The sequence below is a fragment of the Patagioenas fasciata genome, chromosome 9 (genome assembly GCF_037038585.1).
Source record: "Patagioenas fasciata isolate bPatFas1 chromosome 9, bPatFas1.hap1, whole genome shotgun sequence".
Lineage (NCBI taxonomy): Eukaryota > Metazoa > Chordata > Aves > Columbiformes > Columbidae > Patagioenas > Patagioenas fasciata.
This window is the reverse complement of record NC_092528.1, coordinates 27332571-27347255: the sequence shown is the minus strand read 5'-3', so window position 1 is coordinate 27347255 and position 14685 is coordinate 27332571. Positions and strand designations below refer to the sequence as shown.

General features: G+C 39.7%; 1 protein-coding gene across 6 annotated transcripts in view; it reads right to left on the bottom strand.

The window, feature by feature from the left end:
- MECOM (MDS1 and EVI1 complex locus) overlaps positions 1-14685 on the bottom strand; it is a 336599-nt gene that overhangs the window by 174086 nt on the left and 147828 nt on the right. For all 6 annotated transcript variants that reach the window (XM_065844473.2, XM_065844475.2, XM_065844474.2 and 3 more), the window contains exon 2: positions 14211-14560. In XM_065844473.2, coding sequence (XP_065700545.1) covers positions 14211-14560 — 350 coding nt within the window. The remainder of the gene's footprint in view (positions 1-14210; positions 14561-14685) is intronic.

Below are 14685 nucleotides of genomic sequence, written 5' to 3'. Positions count from 1 at the left end.
AAAACACAGTTTCTTATTTATTTTTTGCCGCTGACCTAAAGCGTTCGCTCTCCCAAACAGTATCAAAATGGAAATAACTCTGAGGCTGCATGGTGCATGTAAAGACTGTACATGCTCCTATACTCCTGCGTTCGTGGATTTTCCTTTCCTTCCTTAAGCTGGGCTTTGAGATTCCAGTTATTCTGCAAACAAGACCCAAGAGACACACAATTAGACTCCCCTGGAGACTGACCCCTTATAGTGCCCACCTGTAGCCAGCCCCAGATAGCATCCCAGTGCAATGAATTAGCGCTCTAAGCTGATTAGGGCAGCTCTGCACAACTCTATTTTATTGACACAATGAAGACAGGACAGAAAAGGACCTGAAATGAGAAAATCATTTCCATGCTGACTGAATTAAAAGAACAAAAGAGCTCCTTGCAGTTGCAGCATTCAATTTGTCGGAAAAAAAGGAAGCCACTTAATGGATCACAATAGATCTGACCAGACAGATGAAATTTAAAACTTCAGCATGAGTGCAATTACCAGCTAAACATATTCTCAATCATTTCCTCCATATGCATAATTTAGTTGGATTGTATACTTCAGTGTTTTGTGCAAAAAAAACACAGCGAGATGTTATCTCCTAAGCACCTTTACATCGCACTTTTCAGAATCGGGGAAAGTTGTTGCCTTGTCTGGTAATACATTTTGTTATAACACAAATTACACTAAATTGTGGTTGGGTACATTTCCCTTTCTCCCCTGCTTCTAGAGATAAATTAATATTTTCAGCATATGGAAACAAATAATCCAAGATCATCTTATTCAAAAGGAGACCTAAATTGATTATAAATCACATGCATTATTCTGCTCTGCTTAGAAGAGAATGAACATATTGCAACTCGTATTCTAGCAAAATATATTAGTTTGTGCCACTATAAACAGCCTTCTCATTAAATTTAGGCTTAAGCTAACGGGAATAAGACAAGAATACAGACTATTAAAGGGGTTCCTGTGAACGATATATATAATTACTTACAAAACAGATACGCAATTTACTTTGGCACTTTCAAATCAAAATCTACTTGCCTGTGTAAGAAAATACATCTTTAAAATGAAACCGTGAAATAAATTGAAAACATCACTATTTTAAGCTCCCTGTCCTCTAATTATGTAAAAGCTTGAATCTGATGCAGCCTGAATTCAAAAGTGAAAATCAGTTGCATGTGTAAAGAATATTCACATTTCCCAGTATATGTTTTTGTTTTCTAAGTAACACAGTATTAAAACAACAAAATACCGAGCACAGTCCTAGGAGTGAGTTGGAATACAGATAACACCACTTTACTGCAGATTGCTTGAGATTTAAATATCTAAGATGATACAGAAAAGAATCCTTTCATTTTCTACTCAAAATTTAAGAAGCTTACAACTTACAAAATTTACCAATCAAATATCCCTTGCAGACCCAAAATTCGAAACAAAAGTCATTTTCTGAGCCTCACTGTGACTTCAGAGCACCTGAATCCAGCCCATTTGCATCAATTTGTCCTGACATATATTTTTATTTTCTAACTATGTTTTAACTGGTTCGCTTTATATCCTTTTTGCCATTCAGTCTGCAGTTTTACCAGCTCATTTGTGTCTATTTCTGAGGTAGTTTTTAATTAAAAAAAAAAATAAAGGAATTAAAATTGCTTGTAAACCCCTTATTTTGAAGCTGATACTCTGCTAAAGAGAAAGCCAAGCTGAGTACTGGTAGGATTCACTTCTTCTGGTTGCTATTACTGATTTGACTAAACATTTCACAGGGGTAAATACCCAAATCATCCAGGGAATCACTGACACACTATGACATGTGCTTAACAGCCTTACCATGAATCCGCTGTGCTTTCAGAAATGTTATCGATGCCAATGCAATCTTCCAAATATTTTAGATGATAATTCTCTCCCACTCCTAAGAACCTTTTATAGCCACATCAGAAACATTCAAAGGATTCCCAACTGTGAAGGTTACTGTAATAATTTTAATGATTTTTAAAACCTTTTTAATCTTATTTTTTTTTCTCCTAGATTAAGAGTTTATATATAGATATATATATAGATATAAATATATAAAAGCCATGTATAAAGCTTTGGGATATTTTAGCAAACTCAACATAGTGTAACTTTGCTGACAGCCTGTCACATTTCCCTGACTGTCTGTCTGGGATCCTGCGATAACATCTGCATTCACTCAGGGCCAGAGCTTACCCTAAGACAAAAAAGTGGGTCCTGCCACATAATGCTCCATCATTCTGTCAGTTCTGACATGGTATCTGAATTTTTTTGAATCACTAAACACTTTTGGGACTCTGGTCCTTATTATCTTTCCTTAGTTTCTCTACTCACTCGGCAATGCTGAAAAATGTAAAATGTGCAAACAAGGTAGTGGACGGCCCAGGCTTTTTGTCGTCTAATCCTCAGCCCCTCATTCATGCTCACTGTTAATCTCTTAAGACATTATAAAACTGTTAGACAAAGAAATGTGAATACCTCTGCTTCTCAGCAGAATGGGAGGAAACCAAGGAAAATCTGGATCATGCTAAGCTTTTCTTTTCACCACAGAAATGGTAACTTAAACCTGTTGCATCAAATTATAAATAATTCCCAACACTGAGGCCTTTTTTTTTCTTCTTCAGCACTACAGAGCGAGCCTGGCAATATCACAGGAGGCAGAACATCACTGCTGAATTTTCCAAACACATCAAATGCATCTGTCGCACATAAAAAAAAATTATACAAAGCCTGTCAGAATGGAGCAAATTGGGTTTTAAGCCCTCCGCTGTTTAATGTTCGGCACAGCACACAGCTCAGAGTCCTGTCAGGTCTGCTGGAGACCCACTTTGGGGAATTCCGTTGCTGTGGAAGTACCGGGGACTCAGTGGCGAGTGGTTTGACGTGGACAACTTGAGGGGGGGATCCCAAACGGGGTATAGCACGGCTGCCCCTGGGCTGGCTGGATGGGACAAGGGCCCCATTTCACATTAATCCAGCTCTGTTTGGAGCCGTCTGCTATTTCAGGTCATCACTTCACTCCTCCTGACTCCCACTGCTTTGGGGGCATTAGCATGGGGACAAAAGCTGCTCAAGCACCTATTCTAAACCCATTCAAACTCAAACCCACTAAAAATCACACCCGAAATGATACTGTTGCAATCAGCTAAATTTTATTCAGGAATGCTGGGGCTGAAAACCAGAATTTTCATCTTCTGCTTGTGCATTGTTGTCATGGGTGGTGGGAGCAGATAGTCAAGTCTTCAAAATGCTCTAGAAGCACAAAAGTATTTGAATGCAAATACCAAACAAGTCGCACTCACGGAGCTGAATCCCTAACCAGGAGGGTTTCTTTACACACACAACAGCTTCTGTTAAAGTTGCAATTTTCAAATAATTATTTAAACCAGTGTGAAAATAGGACATCGTTATTTCTGCCTAAAACACATTTTATTTAGCTTTGTATAAAGTGGGAATGAACAGGCTTTAAGGACAGAAGCCAAGATGTTGCCTGTTTCATAACAATGTGAGCTATCAAATTTGGGAGATAATTCGAGAAAAATCAGCTTCTGAGATGACACAGTGGGGCCCCATTCTGGTAAGGGTTGAACTGTTTTACCAAGGGTGACAACAGTGATGTTTCAAGCAGAGGAATGAGTATATAAGGAAGGTATGATCAAGACTGTGTCCCCAAGAGAAGTGAAGCACTGAGCCTGGATGGACCAAGGGACACTGAAATGTTGAAATGGTGAAAGCAGACAGAAGGGTTGCAGCAGAAAATTAAAATATACACAGGCACTAAAAGGCAATCAGAGCCTGGTTAGTAAACCGGATACGTGATCAAAGCCAAAGGCAAACACAACCATCATAGCAGTGACCTGCTGAAAAATAAAGGGAGGGAGAGTGGCAAGGAGGTGGTGAGGAGAATGGCTTTAGAAAAGGCTGAGAAGATGGAAATTACAGGGTGTTTCACGAGGCTGAACAAGGATCCAAGCTTGCTACAAGGTTTTGGGACAATGTGGAGGAGGGTGGCGTTGGCTGAAGGAGTAGGAGGAAAACAGTGACGAAGGAAGAGAAGAGGTGTATTGCTGGGACCAGCTGGTCAAGGGAAATGCACTTCAAGATCACAGATTGTCAAAACAAGTAAGAAATAAAGGTCTTTTCTCATAGTCTTAATGGGGGGAAAAAAATGTAAGGTATTTTCCTCTGTGCAAAAGAGAAAGAACATTTCAAAGGGCAAGACAAGGCACTGCAGCACATGGCAGCTCTGCCTTTCTGCACTGAGCAACGGCACCACCTTCCTCAGCAGACAAACTTGGGTAGGATCTTTTCTGGGTTTAGCATTAAAGGAAGATAGAAAAAGCTGCTTTCTCTCCTCCATGTTAACTGCTCATTTGAGTGCCTGCTCATGTGGGTGTTCCAAGTAGGTAGACACCAAGTTAATACCAGGAAGAAAAAAAATTACATTTTCCATGTTCACATGCAGATTTTCGCTTATACAGAGGTTATCACTAGATGACTGCTTAAAATTTGAATATTTTCTGCAAGTGCAGTAATGCTGAAGCTTTCCCCTCCCCAAACTTCCATTTGAAAATCCCAAAGAGATCTACATTTTTGCACAAAACCAACATTACTGCCATAGTTTTGAAATACCCTCTGCCGCAAGCAACAGAAATGCTACGACCACAAATCTTAGAGAAGGTGAATATTGAGATTTAATCTTGTAATAAGATGCATATATAGTCATAGCTACATTTTTGAAAGCCAATTTGCTACTCAAGGTCTCTTCAAGAAGACAGGAGTGCCTTGAAAGTTACTCTTGGAAATTGTGAGCAGTTACACACCGGGTCTCCAACACAGCTTGTTAAAAACCCACCCCGTGCATGTTGCCAGTACACTTCATCAAGTTAAAGCTAAGAACAACACTTTGGGAAACCCACTATACACAGGAGCCCCTTTACACTGTAGGCTTCACCTGATTGAAATGTTATGCCTTTTGTGGGATCTTTTACATCTTTCCACACTAAACGTTAGGGATGTACTTTAAAAGAAGGGCTACTTAACATTTGTATTTTTCTCCCAAATTAATGCTTATTGTATGTGCCAAAGTTAACACATTCACATAAAATCAGGCTGGATTGTGACAACCTATGTCTTCACTCTTGCCTGGGTCTCCTACAGTTCAGTCAGGAAACCTGAGGGCTATCAATAAAATGCCATACAAATACTCTCTGGGGTGGAAATAACCTACTAACCAGTTGTTGTTTTTCATTCTTTACTTCTAAATAAATACATTTTTGTACCATTGTGGTGAGCACATCCTAATCTGCAGGCTTCGGCAAGCAGGAGATGGGTTTTTTTGGTTTGGTTTTTCTTTTTAGTTTAGTGATGTCTTTATTAGACCAAATGTCCAGATTTCAATGGTGCTGTTAAATCATGTGGTGGCTTAAATACCAGACCTCAGTGCTACATCCTCTGAAGTGCATGTGTTCATTTGGCTTAATAAGCATTTTGCCGTACACTAACTCCTGTCTTCATTTGCTTCTGTTTAACGATGACCATCTCCTCCTGCCCACATGTGTCCTCGTCTCTCCACTGCTTGTTGAGCCATCAAGACACACCTTTGTTTCATTTAGTGTGTAATTTTCACCTCTGACCCAAGAAACTAGTCTGAGGCTTCCTGAACTTTATTGTGTGTTAATAGACTGCTGGCTCTCTTTTCAGCAGTCATAGAAATGGTGGAGAGACATTTAATTGAAAAGAGAGACAAAGCTAGAGACTGAAAGGCAAAGTCAGTGGGTTTAAAAAAAATAATCCAGAAATAATATGTCTGAGAAGCTTTGGATATTCTTTACAAGTTTGTGCCTCTTTACACAAATAAGAAAGACATCATTGATTTAATTATCTTCCCTGGGAACAATGGTGTAATACTCTGAATGGTGCTAAATGATTGATCTGGTAATTCATCTTCTGCTAACAACTATCTGTGCGCCTTGTTTCTCTCCAGTTCTCAGACCGATGACATTAGCAGCAATGTCACGGAGCAGTCCTGGGTTTTCATAAAACACTCACAAATGCTCTTTCCTGCCAGTATTTAGGGACACATGGTTATAATTTCGTTTGTATTTCTTTGTCATAGATTACTTTTAACTACATCTGTTCAATTAAAATAAAAAAGAAAGACACAGCTAGAGCCCATTAGCTTTATATCAAAAGTAGCCTTTTAATGAAATAGGGAGATTTAATTTTGTAAGTGTTCTGATGAGTGAGAGATACCTTTCTCTTTTTTCAGAAGTTCTCTGTTTGGTGAATAGTTAGGAAAGGACATTATTACAGCATAAGGATATTATTGTACACAGAAAGGCATTATTAAAAGTGATTTATTGTTCTATGTTAGGAAACTTATAGGAAAAGTCTGATAATATATTAAACTTGTTTATTATGGACTTCATATAATTTTTGAATAATGCAGCTTTTTCTTTTGACAAGAGCAATAAACTCTGCTGGTATAGACATACGTTGATTATCCTAAGTCAACTGTGTTGCTTAAAGAAACATGCCCAAACAATCAGCTTTTGACAGCTGCATCTCTTGTTATTTACAATAGCCATCACAGTAATAACTCACCATTTCTATATTAATAAGGCAGTGAAATTTATTATGATGGTATTGAAAAGTTATTAAGTACTGCATCCCAAGTGACAAAGTACCACAGCACTGTCACTATCCAAAAGCAGTTGCCCATCCATCACAAAGCTTTCCAGATGGTCCTGCATCTTTATCGCTCCCAGGTTGGTGACATCACCTGTTCACCCACTCAAAATTGATGATGAAAGCAAACAGATCTATCTTACTTACATTTACCAAATCAATTTAATTTTACAGGCTGTGGCTTAGTGACATATTGACTGTTTTCCTTAATGGCATCTACTGTACTTAATGCAAAGAACTCATCTTTGAATCCTGGCTTGCATAATGTGGCATTTCATAATAAATTTTTTATAACATATTTCTTAAATGGGAAGAATTATGATTGTTTGTCAGTTCTATTAGATGCAATTATTATTCTCTCCAATTCTGTCTTTTATTTTTCTTTCTGATGTTGTCTGTCTTAATGGCTAAATAACATTTACAGGTTTTGTCTTTTAAAGGGATGTCTGGTATATCTCACAATGATTTTTTCTTCCTATTTTGATACTCTCACAGATCTACTCCAATGTTAGCTTTTCCCTCAGTTTATTTAGTGCTGCTACCTGCCTGGACAAAGTGCTACTGAATTCAAAATCTACCTGGGTCACGTCTGAGTAAACAATAAGCACCTTATTTTGAAGAGGGATACAAATTCCTGAAACATCCCCCCGGTTCTGCTCGGGAGGTAACAAAACTTCCTTCTCTCCCTCCTACTTTTAAGTCCACTTGACCCTTATGGTTTCACTCTGCTTCCCTCAGGAGTTAATGCTCTTCTTGATTAAATTAAAACCTCAGTGCCATTGTGGGGAGTACATACAGAGACCTACAGGGATGTTTCTGTGGCTTTAGAATGTGCCCACGAAATGGGCGACTTCCTGCCCCCAAGGTCAAGGACATGGTGAAGTATCCACCACGGGTGAAGAAATATTCAGTTCTACACAAATCATTGCAGGTTTAATTGAGACAAGGGTGCTGCCTCACCTTTTTGATGGGATTTCACAGACGTGCCACACCAGCACCCGTTCAGCCTCCTGCGCCAGCTGAAAACTTCTTCCTGCTACTGTTGCCACGTTGGCTTTGGGTTGGCTCAGTGACTTATCAGCCCCATCAGTGACAGCCCCAGTGCCAGAGCAAGTTCAGGACAGGGGCAAGTGGCATCTCCCTTCTGGCAGCCACCACAGCCTCTCAGCTACCTTGAGCGGTTCAGTTTTGAACATGTCCTGAGTGCAGCTCCATTATACAGCCAAAGAGGGAGCTTTACAGATCCTGTTCCTGCACCCCTTCCAGTGAGCGGCACCTTTGCCTGAACAGGAGGAGACTGTGGTCCCAAACCTCATGATGTGAGGGTCTGCTTAATCATGTTAATTAAAGAATTTGGAGAATTGAAGGATGGAAGTAAGGAACAGCAGAGAAAGAAAATCGATGAGTACTCCACGTTGTCCCTATCTCCTAACCCTCCTCCATCCACATCAAACTACCCAAAGGACCAACAGCTCCCTTTAGCTGGCAATGTATTTAATTCAATCTGAATGACAAGTCCACCTGCTATATCTTGCTATTCAAGGATCTGATGTTTGCTCATTTGCAATTATAAACTGTCTGTCCTCTGAGCATGAAGAAAGCTGGTGATAACAACCAGGGAGCTGGCTGGGGTGTGCACTTGACATCACCTCTTAGAGTGACATTTTGCTCGTGAAGCATCTGTCCACCTTGCTACAGGACTCTTATTGCTACGGGAGCATCTAACTTGGTCACAGCCTCAGCACAAGACAGGGCTGCAAACAACAAAAGAATTCAGACTGGCCACATTAGCAGCACTGTAAGTAAGGTCTTTTTTGTACACAACTTTTGAGAGGCTGTCTTAAGCACCCTTCTGCATGCTCACCCCAGGCAAGATATATGGTATGATCTCCATCCTATGTGGCACTGAACACTATGTCCCAAATAGAAAACTTAACACAGCAGCTAAGCACATGCTTAACTCAAACACCTGGGTAATCCTGTTGATGATAAGCCTGTGCCTAAGTGCTTTATTGGATCTCAGCCAGAGTGCTCTATGCCTTGCAAAGCTGAGCTGCAAATGGGATAAAACATCACCTATGTATTCAAGAAAAGGTAAAGATGTCACCCCCACCTGCAACTGCCAGGAATGGATGGTCTGTTGACCTGGGGGAGAACATGCTATCTGCACAACTGGATTGGTCTTGTACTGATCAAGAATCATCCCTGCATCCCACTATAAAGCAAATTATTCCTTTTTAATTTCAAATAATAGAATAACATTAATATTCTTGATTTTGCTTCAGTAATATTTTTGCAAAGGTTACTGAAGTCTTCATACTGCTAAAATCCATATGCAAGGAGAAAACATAGGCAAGGAATCTGCACTGTATTTCCCTACTTTCCAACCACCTGGTTGAGTGTGGAGCTGCTTTGCTTTTCTTTTTTTTTCCCCCCTAAAAAAATCACTAAGAAAAACTCCATATCCCAAAGAAAAATATTAAGAAGTGATTAAGTCTTTGTTTCTTCTATTTTTATTTTTTGAAGAAGATAATCTACTGCTCTCTCTCAGTGTGATTTCACTGACTACAAGGGAGTTATTTCCCTCAGCACTGTTGTTTCTTAAGAATAGCTTAACACGAGTTTCAAAATGTGTGAATCCTGTGTGCGGTTATTTAGAAGATGCTACCTTTGTTCTGCTTTTTTTACAACAAAAAAAAAAATAAGGGAGAGATGTTACTTTTAACATTCTGACAAAGATTTTGCAAAGGAGAACCCAAAAATAGGGAATAAACATCTATACAGAGAGAGGAATCTGCTGGTAGCTCCTGTTGATTGCAATGTAAGGTTTTGGATGCTAAAAGCAAGAAAACCAAGCTATTGGTTCAGGTGTTACAATCCAGATGTGGGAGCATATACATTAGATTCCAAGTTGAAAAGCCTATACCTTTGCATTTTGTAACTCATCATTTAATTTTCAGAAAGATCGGTGGTACCCTTAGAATGCAGAATCTCAAATAAACCTAAGTTTAAACTAAAAAAAAAAAAAAAGCCAAAAGAAAGCCAAAGAGTGCAGAATTGAAACTTAAAATTACAACAGTTTCAGTCTTTATAAACCAGTGGGAGCCTGTACTCCAGAACAGTTTTTAGGAGACTATGCACCTTTCCCCAAAGACTCACGTAAAAATGTTAGAGAAGTAAACAAATAGCCAAATGGCCTCCCAATTTCCATTTAGAAGTAACAGCATCAGTTCAAGCGTACTCTACCAAATACAAGATGTTTTTCAGCCTCACAGTCATGACAGGAAAATATACTCTGTTCTATAAACAGACTGTATGCTGCTTTATAAAGCTCTAAAATATTTTTTACTTCTGTGACAAGTTTGATTTAGTAGAGCTCGTTGCTCCTGGTTTTGCCTTCCTAATAAAGAAATAAAAGTTTAGGATAAAAAGAGCTGTGAAGGAATTGTCCCTATGAAGGAGACTGAGTTTGCTATAGCAGTAAGAGACCTGAATTTGAATATTTGACATACTCTGGAAGATGCTGGTAGAAGAATAGGTGCATGTGCTCTAGTGACCTATTCAAAGGTTTTCTTTGAAATACTCTCCCACTTGTTTTTCATAGCAGGGCATGAACCATGATGAAATCACTAAATTTGTGTTCCCTTGCTTTTGTTTAAAAAATTACTGCCATCCCTTAAAAGCTTGTTTTCTTTGTTGATTAAGCAGCAGTCAATTTTCCCTTTTCAAACAACCATTGAACAACAGGCCCCCAGCCCCCTCAAATGCTCGGGCTGCCGGCAAATACTAAAACCTTGGTGACAAACTGCAAAAAATTTCGACCTTTCCCCTTGTCCGGTGACCCCCTGTTCGATTTGTACTTTAGCTAACCAATACCTGATTAGATAATGCTCAGCCCTAGACCCACAAAATGAGATAAAATTCAAATTTATGGCTTTTCATTTAAACTGGTCTGCAGCACTCTAATCATGACCCAAGCACAACTATATCACAACAAATTCTCTTTGTCCCAGAGTCTGGTTTATGGCTGAAGTATATAAAAGGAAGGAGGACACAAAAGACGTTGTTTTCCTGGACTTGCCTCAACACAACTCCATGCTGATGCCATAGGGAGTCTTGCTACAGGGTAACATTGGAGCAGACCCCATGAAATTCCTTACCCTTCTGCAGCAAGTTTTCCTTTATGAATAAGTGCGTGGCTGCAAAATTTAGCAGCAGCAATTCCTCCAGCTTCCACTTCTCTCCCTATCACTACAGGCTGATCTTGGTATCAATTCAGATGGACTTCACAAAAATCAGAACTTACAAGTATCCCACAGCTGGAAATATCTAAAAATATTACAATCTTTTGGCAAGGGAATTTAGCATAATCTATTATAAAGTGTACTTTCCAAAAAACATAATTACAGTCTAAATTTGTATGTGGCTATAAAGTCTTCTCTGCAATATGTATGTAGGGTTTTGGTTTGAAATGTTCTAGTTTAAGACTCTAGGTCACCTAGCAATCCTAAACAATTGCAAAAAAAAGGATAAAATCTCTCATAGCAAAGTCAGTGATATATGTAGCATCAGAAATCAGTAAAGGAAGGTGTTCAGTTTTTCTTCCAAAAATATTTTCATATGTTTATGCTAATTATTTTCTTGAAAAGAGATTCTTCCTTTGAAAAGTCAATACCACTTTACGTACAGTATTTCACCTTAAACCTAGAAAAATGCAGATAAAATGGAAAGATTGATTTTCCAGTCACTTTGTCATCCTCACTGTAGCCGCCGGGGATTCTATTCACAAGAATTAAGCAAGTATACAAACATTAGCAATGTTGCAACTCCACTATCTATTTCTCTGAGCGACGCGCATGTGAAGTGAGGAAATGAGTAAGTCAGGACATAGCAAAATGTTTTCTTTGGCCTGTAAGACCAGTGAGCAGCTCAAGCAGGTTGAGGGTTCCTCCCTTTTGAAGCCACCAGACACACCTGACCCCAATAGCACTATGAGATATTCTAGGAATTACATACAATCAAACAAAATACTATCATGACAGTAGCTGCATCAGTGCAACTCACTCAACATGCCAAGTACCTTTGCGAAAAAAAGAAGACTAAAAAAATATCTCACACTACAAAGTCACTTAAAAACCCATAGTCAATACCATACAGAAACTTTGGTTCAGTCCTTCCTCCATTTAAAAATATAATATTTCACCTTGACATCAGCAACAGTAGACCAAATTCCCCATTTGTTAACTGACTTATTGGCACCTGGCAGGAAAAATGCCCTGTTTCACAAAAGTGCCCATTCAGGCAGAAAAGCCAACACTAGGAAAGCTTTAATTCCCAAGACTGTGCTTAAACTTCGATAAATGATGGGTTTCCCTCAGCATACCATGCTTCCTTTGAGCCCACACACCAGTAACAGTTTCTTCCTCCCATTTTTATCCCAAGGCACATATCCAAGGAAGCGCTCATTTCCAGAAAAGCATGATGATGATGATGAGCATCTGGAATGGGTGGTCAGGAGGTCTTCTCCAACCCTACCAGGTCCCTTCAGCATCTGTCCTTTAGCCTTGACCTTCACTACATGCCGTTGTACTCATTGTATAAACTCTGGTAACCAGCATTTCTTTGTCTCCCTTCAATTACAGTAAATGTACTTTTAATCCACTTGTTGGAAAAATATTCTGTTTCAGGCTCCCCTGAGCACTGCAGAGTACTTCTAGATGAGTGGCCAAATTGCAGAGGGACTTGACTGTTGATTTTGTGTGATTTTGCTCCAACACTTTTCAATAGCTTCCCCCCAGCTGTCCCAAATACATAACGCTACTCAAATGGCAAGAATCCTACAGCTTGAAAGGAATTTAATCTGCCAGCTGGTCTTCCAGCACTCTCAAAGTCTGCGCATTTCCTGTCTGGATTTTATAGACCCCCAAATCCTAAACATTTTAAGCAGGAAAATTAGTCTGTAGAATTACAGCGTATTGTCAGCATCTAAGGGTGTGAAAATCGAGATGGGATTCCCTCAATTTTAGTGGGGCTATTCTCCATTACACCACCTGAGGATCCAGTCTAAAATACCCAAGTTTTTGTATATGTTAAACCTGCAAGTACTGCTGTGTCTCAGCAGTTTTTCTCCAATTTCTGTTATCAATATCTGAACTTAATTGTGGTGTGGTTCAAGGTCAGATTTTATGGTTTCCTGGTGCCTTTTTCAAATAATAAAGAGATTTCTCAACAGCAATTATATTGTATCAGGGTCTGTTAACTTGACAGAGTGCTGAGAACTCTATAATTTCACCTGACACTATTCTGTCATATTGTCACAGGTCTCACCAGATTTTAAACAACCGGATGGAATGTTTGGAAAGAATTCAGTGAGTATTTATGGACAATTAAGAGCAAATCAAAGCTCTGTTTTCCACCGTATCTGCAAGGCTCTGCTTCACAGCAAAACCATTTTTCCTGGGAAAATGAACCTTCCAACTCTCCAGAGGTCAGTTGTGACCCTGGAGAGCCATGCAAACTCTGCACTTCTCCCCTTATCAGAAACCAAAGGAAATGTACAGATAGAAAGCTGAGATTGCACTCTGTTTCTACAGCACATTGTTAAAACTATGAATAAAACCATGCAAAAAAAAAAAAAAAAAAAGTGTTACACCATGACACAACTGGCAATGTGCACCGTTTGAGGTCTAAAGCCCTGATCTGATCATGGACCTGCAGCTCAGCTCCATGGTGATACCACAGCAAGGAAAACACGTTGCCCCCGACAGCAGGGAAAGCAACAGGTAACCATTGGACTCTCCAAAGGAGGCCTTGAGCTACTTAAGGAAAAGCAACGTTTCTCAGAGCATATGGAGAAGTAACATGAGCCACATCATCCTATGTGTGCTGGGTTTGACACCAGTATCCAAACACACTTCACCAAATGAATGGCAACATTCCCTTTCACTTAAATGGGAGTAGGATCAAACCTCCAGCTTCAGAAGTCCCCAAGTAGCACAAGGTTCTCCAAAAGCAATTTTAACCACACAAGACTAGATTTTAATGCTATTCTAACCACTATCAACAGAAAGCGGCGATACACAACCCTGAAAACAACATCCAGTTTCTTTTCAGACAAGGCAGTGTCCTTTCGAAATCCCTCACCCACATAAATACTGCAGGAACGCACAAGAGCAAACTAAAAATGGTACAAAATGTTCCAACAATGCAACTTCTTCCTTTTCTTCCCTAGAAGAGACAACACCTGCCAATATCCACCCAGACAGATTTCACCCATGAAGAGCAACAGTAATTCCAGTCTTTTTTCTCTTTTAATTTACACTTGTTTCCACCCAGAAAGCTCCAAAAGACAACAAAGCAGTCTCCGTGCATGCAAATATCCCCTGGCTGCTGTGAAGATAGGACTCAAATTCTGCAAACACTTCTGTGTTTGTAGACACACAAGAGAGTTCAACAGACCAAAAGAATGGAAAGCGTCTTACCTCCCAACCGTAACTGGGATCCTTAAGGTGTGGCCGCTGCTCTCCTACAAAAGGCCCAAACTTTTCTCCTGCTTCAATCTTCCTTTTGGTCCATATCCCTAATCCTGCTCCAGGAATGTTGGATTCTCGGAGCTCAAACTCTGAAGGAATGGGAATGTCATCAGGAATGTATATCGGCACCTTGTAAGGAGAGCTCTCCTTTGGTGTGAAAGCTTCGCTGGAGGTTGCTGGAGAAGACGGCTCTTGAATGCTGATGGATGTTGGACACTGGACATTTGCAGCCTCTCCGTCAGCTTCTGGTGTTTCCTCCAAAGGAAGTTCAGGAAAGCTTTCATACAAACATTCATCACCTGGAAAATAAGCCAAACAGTAGGATTTGAAACATCCTGACAGCTTTTACATATGAAACCCTTTCAGCCTTCATGTGAAATGGACAGGACAGTTTGGAAGGCAGGCAGCACCTTCATCAATCACT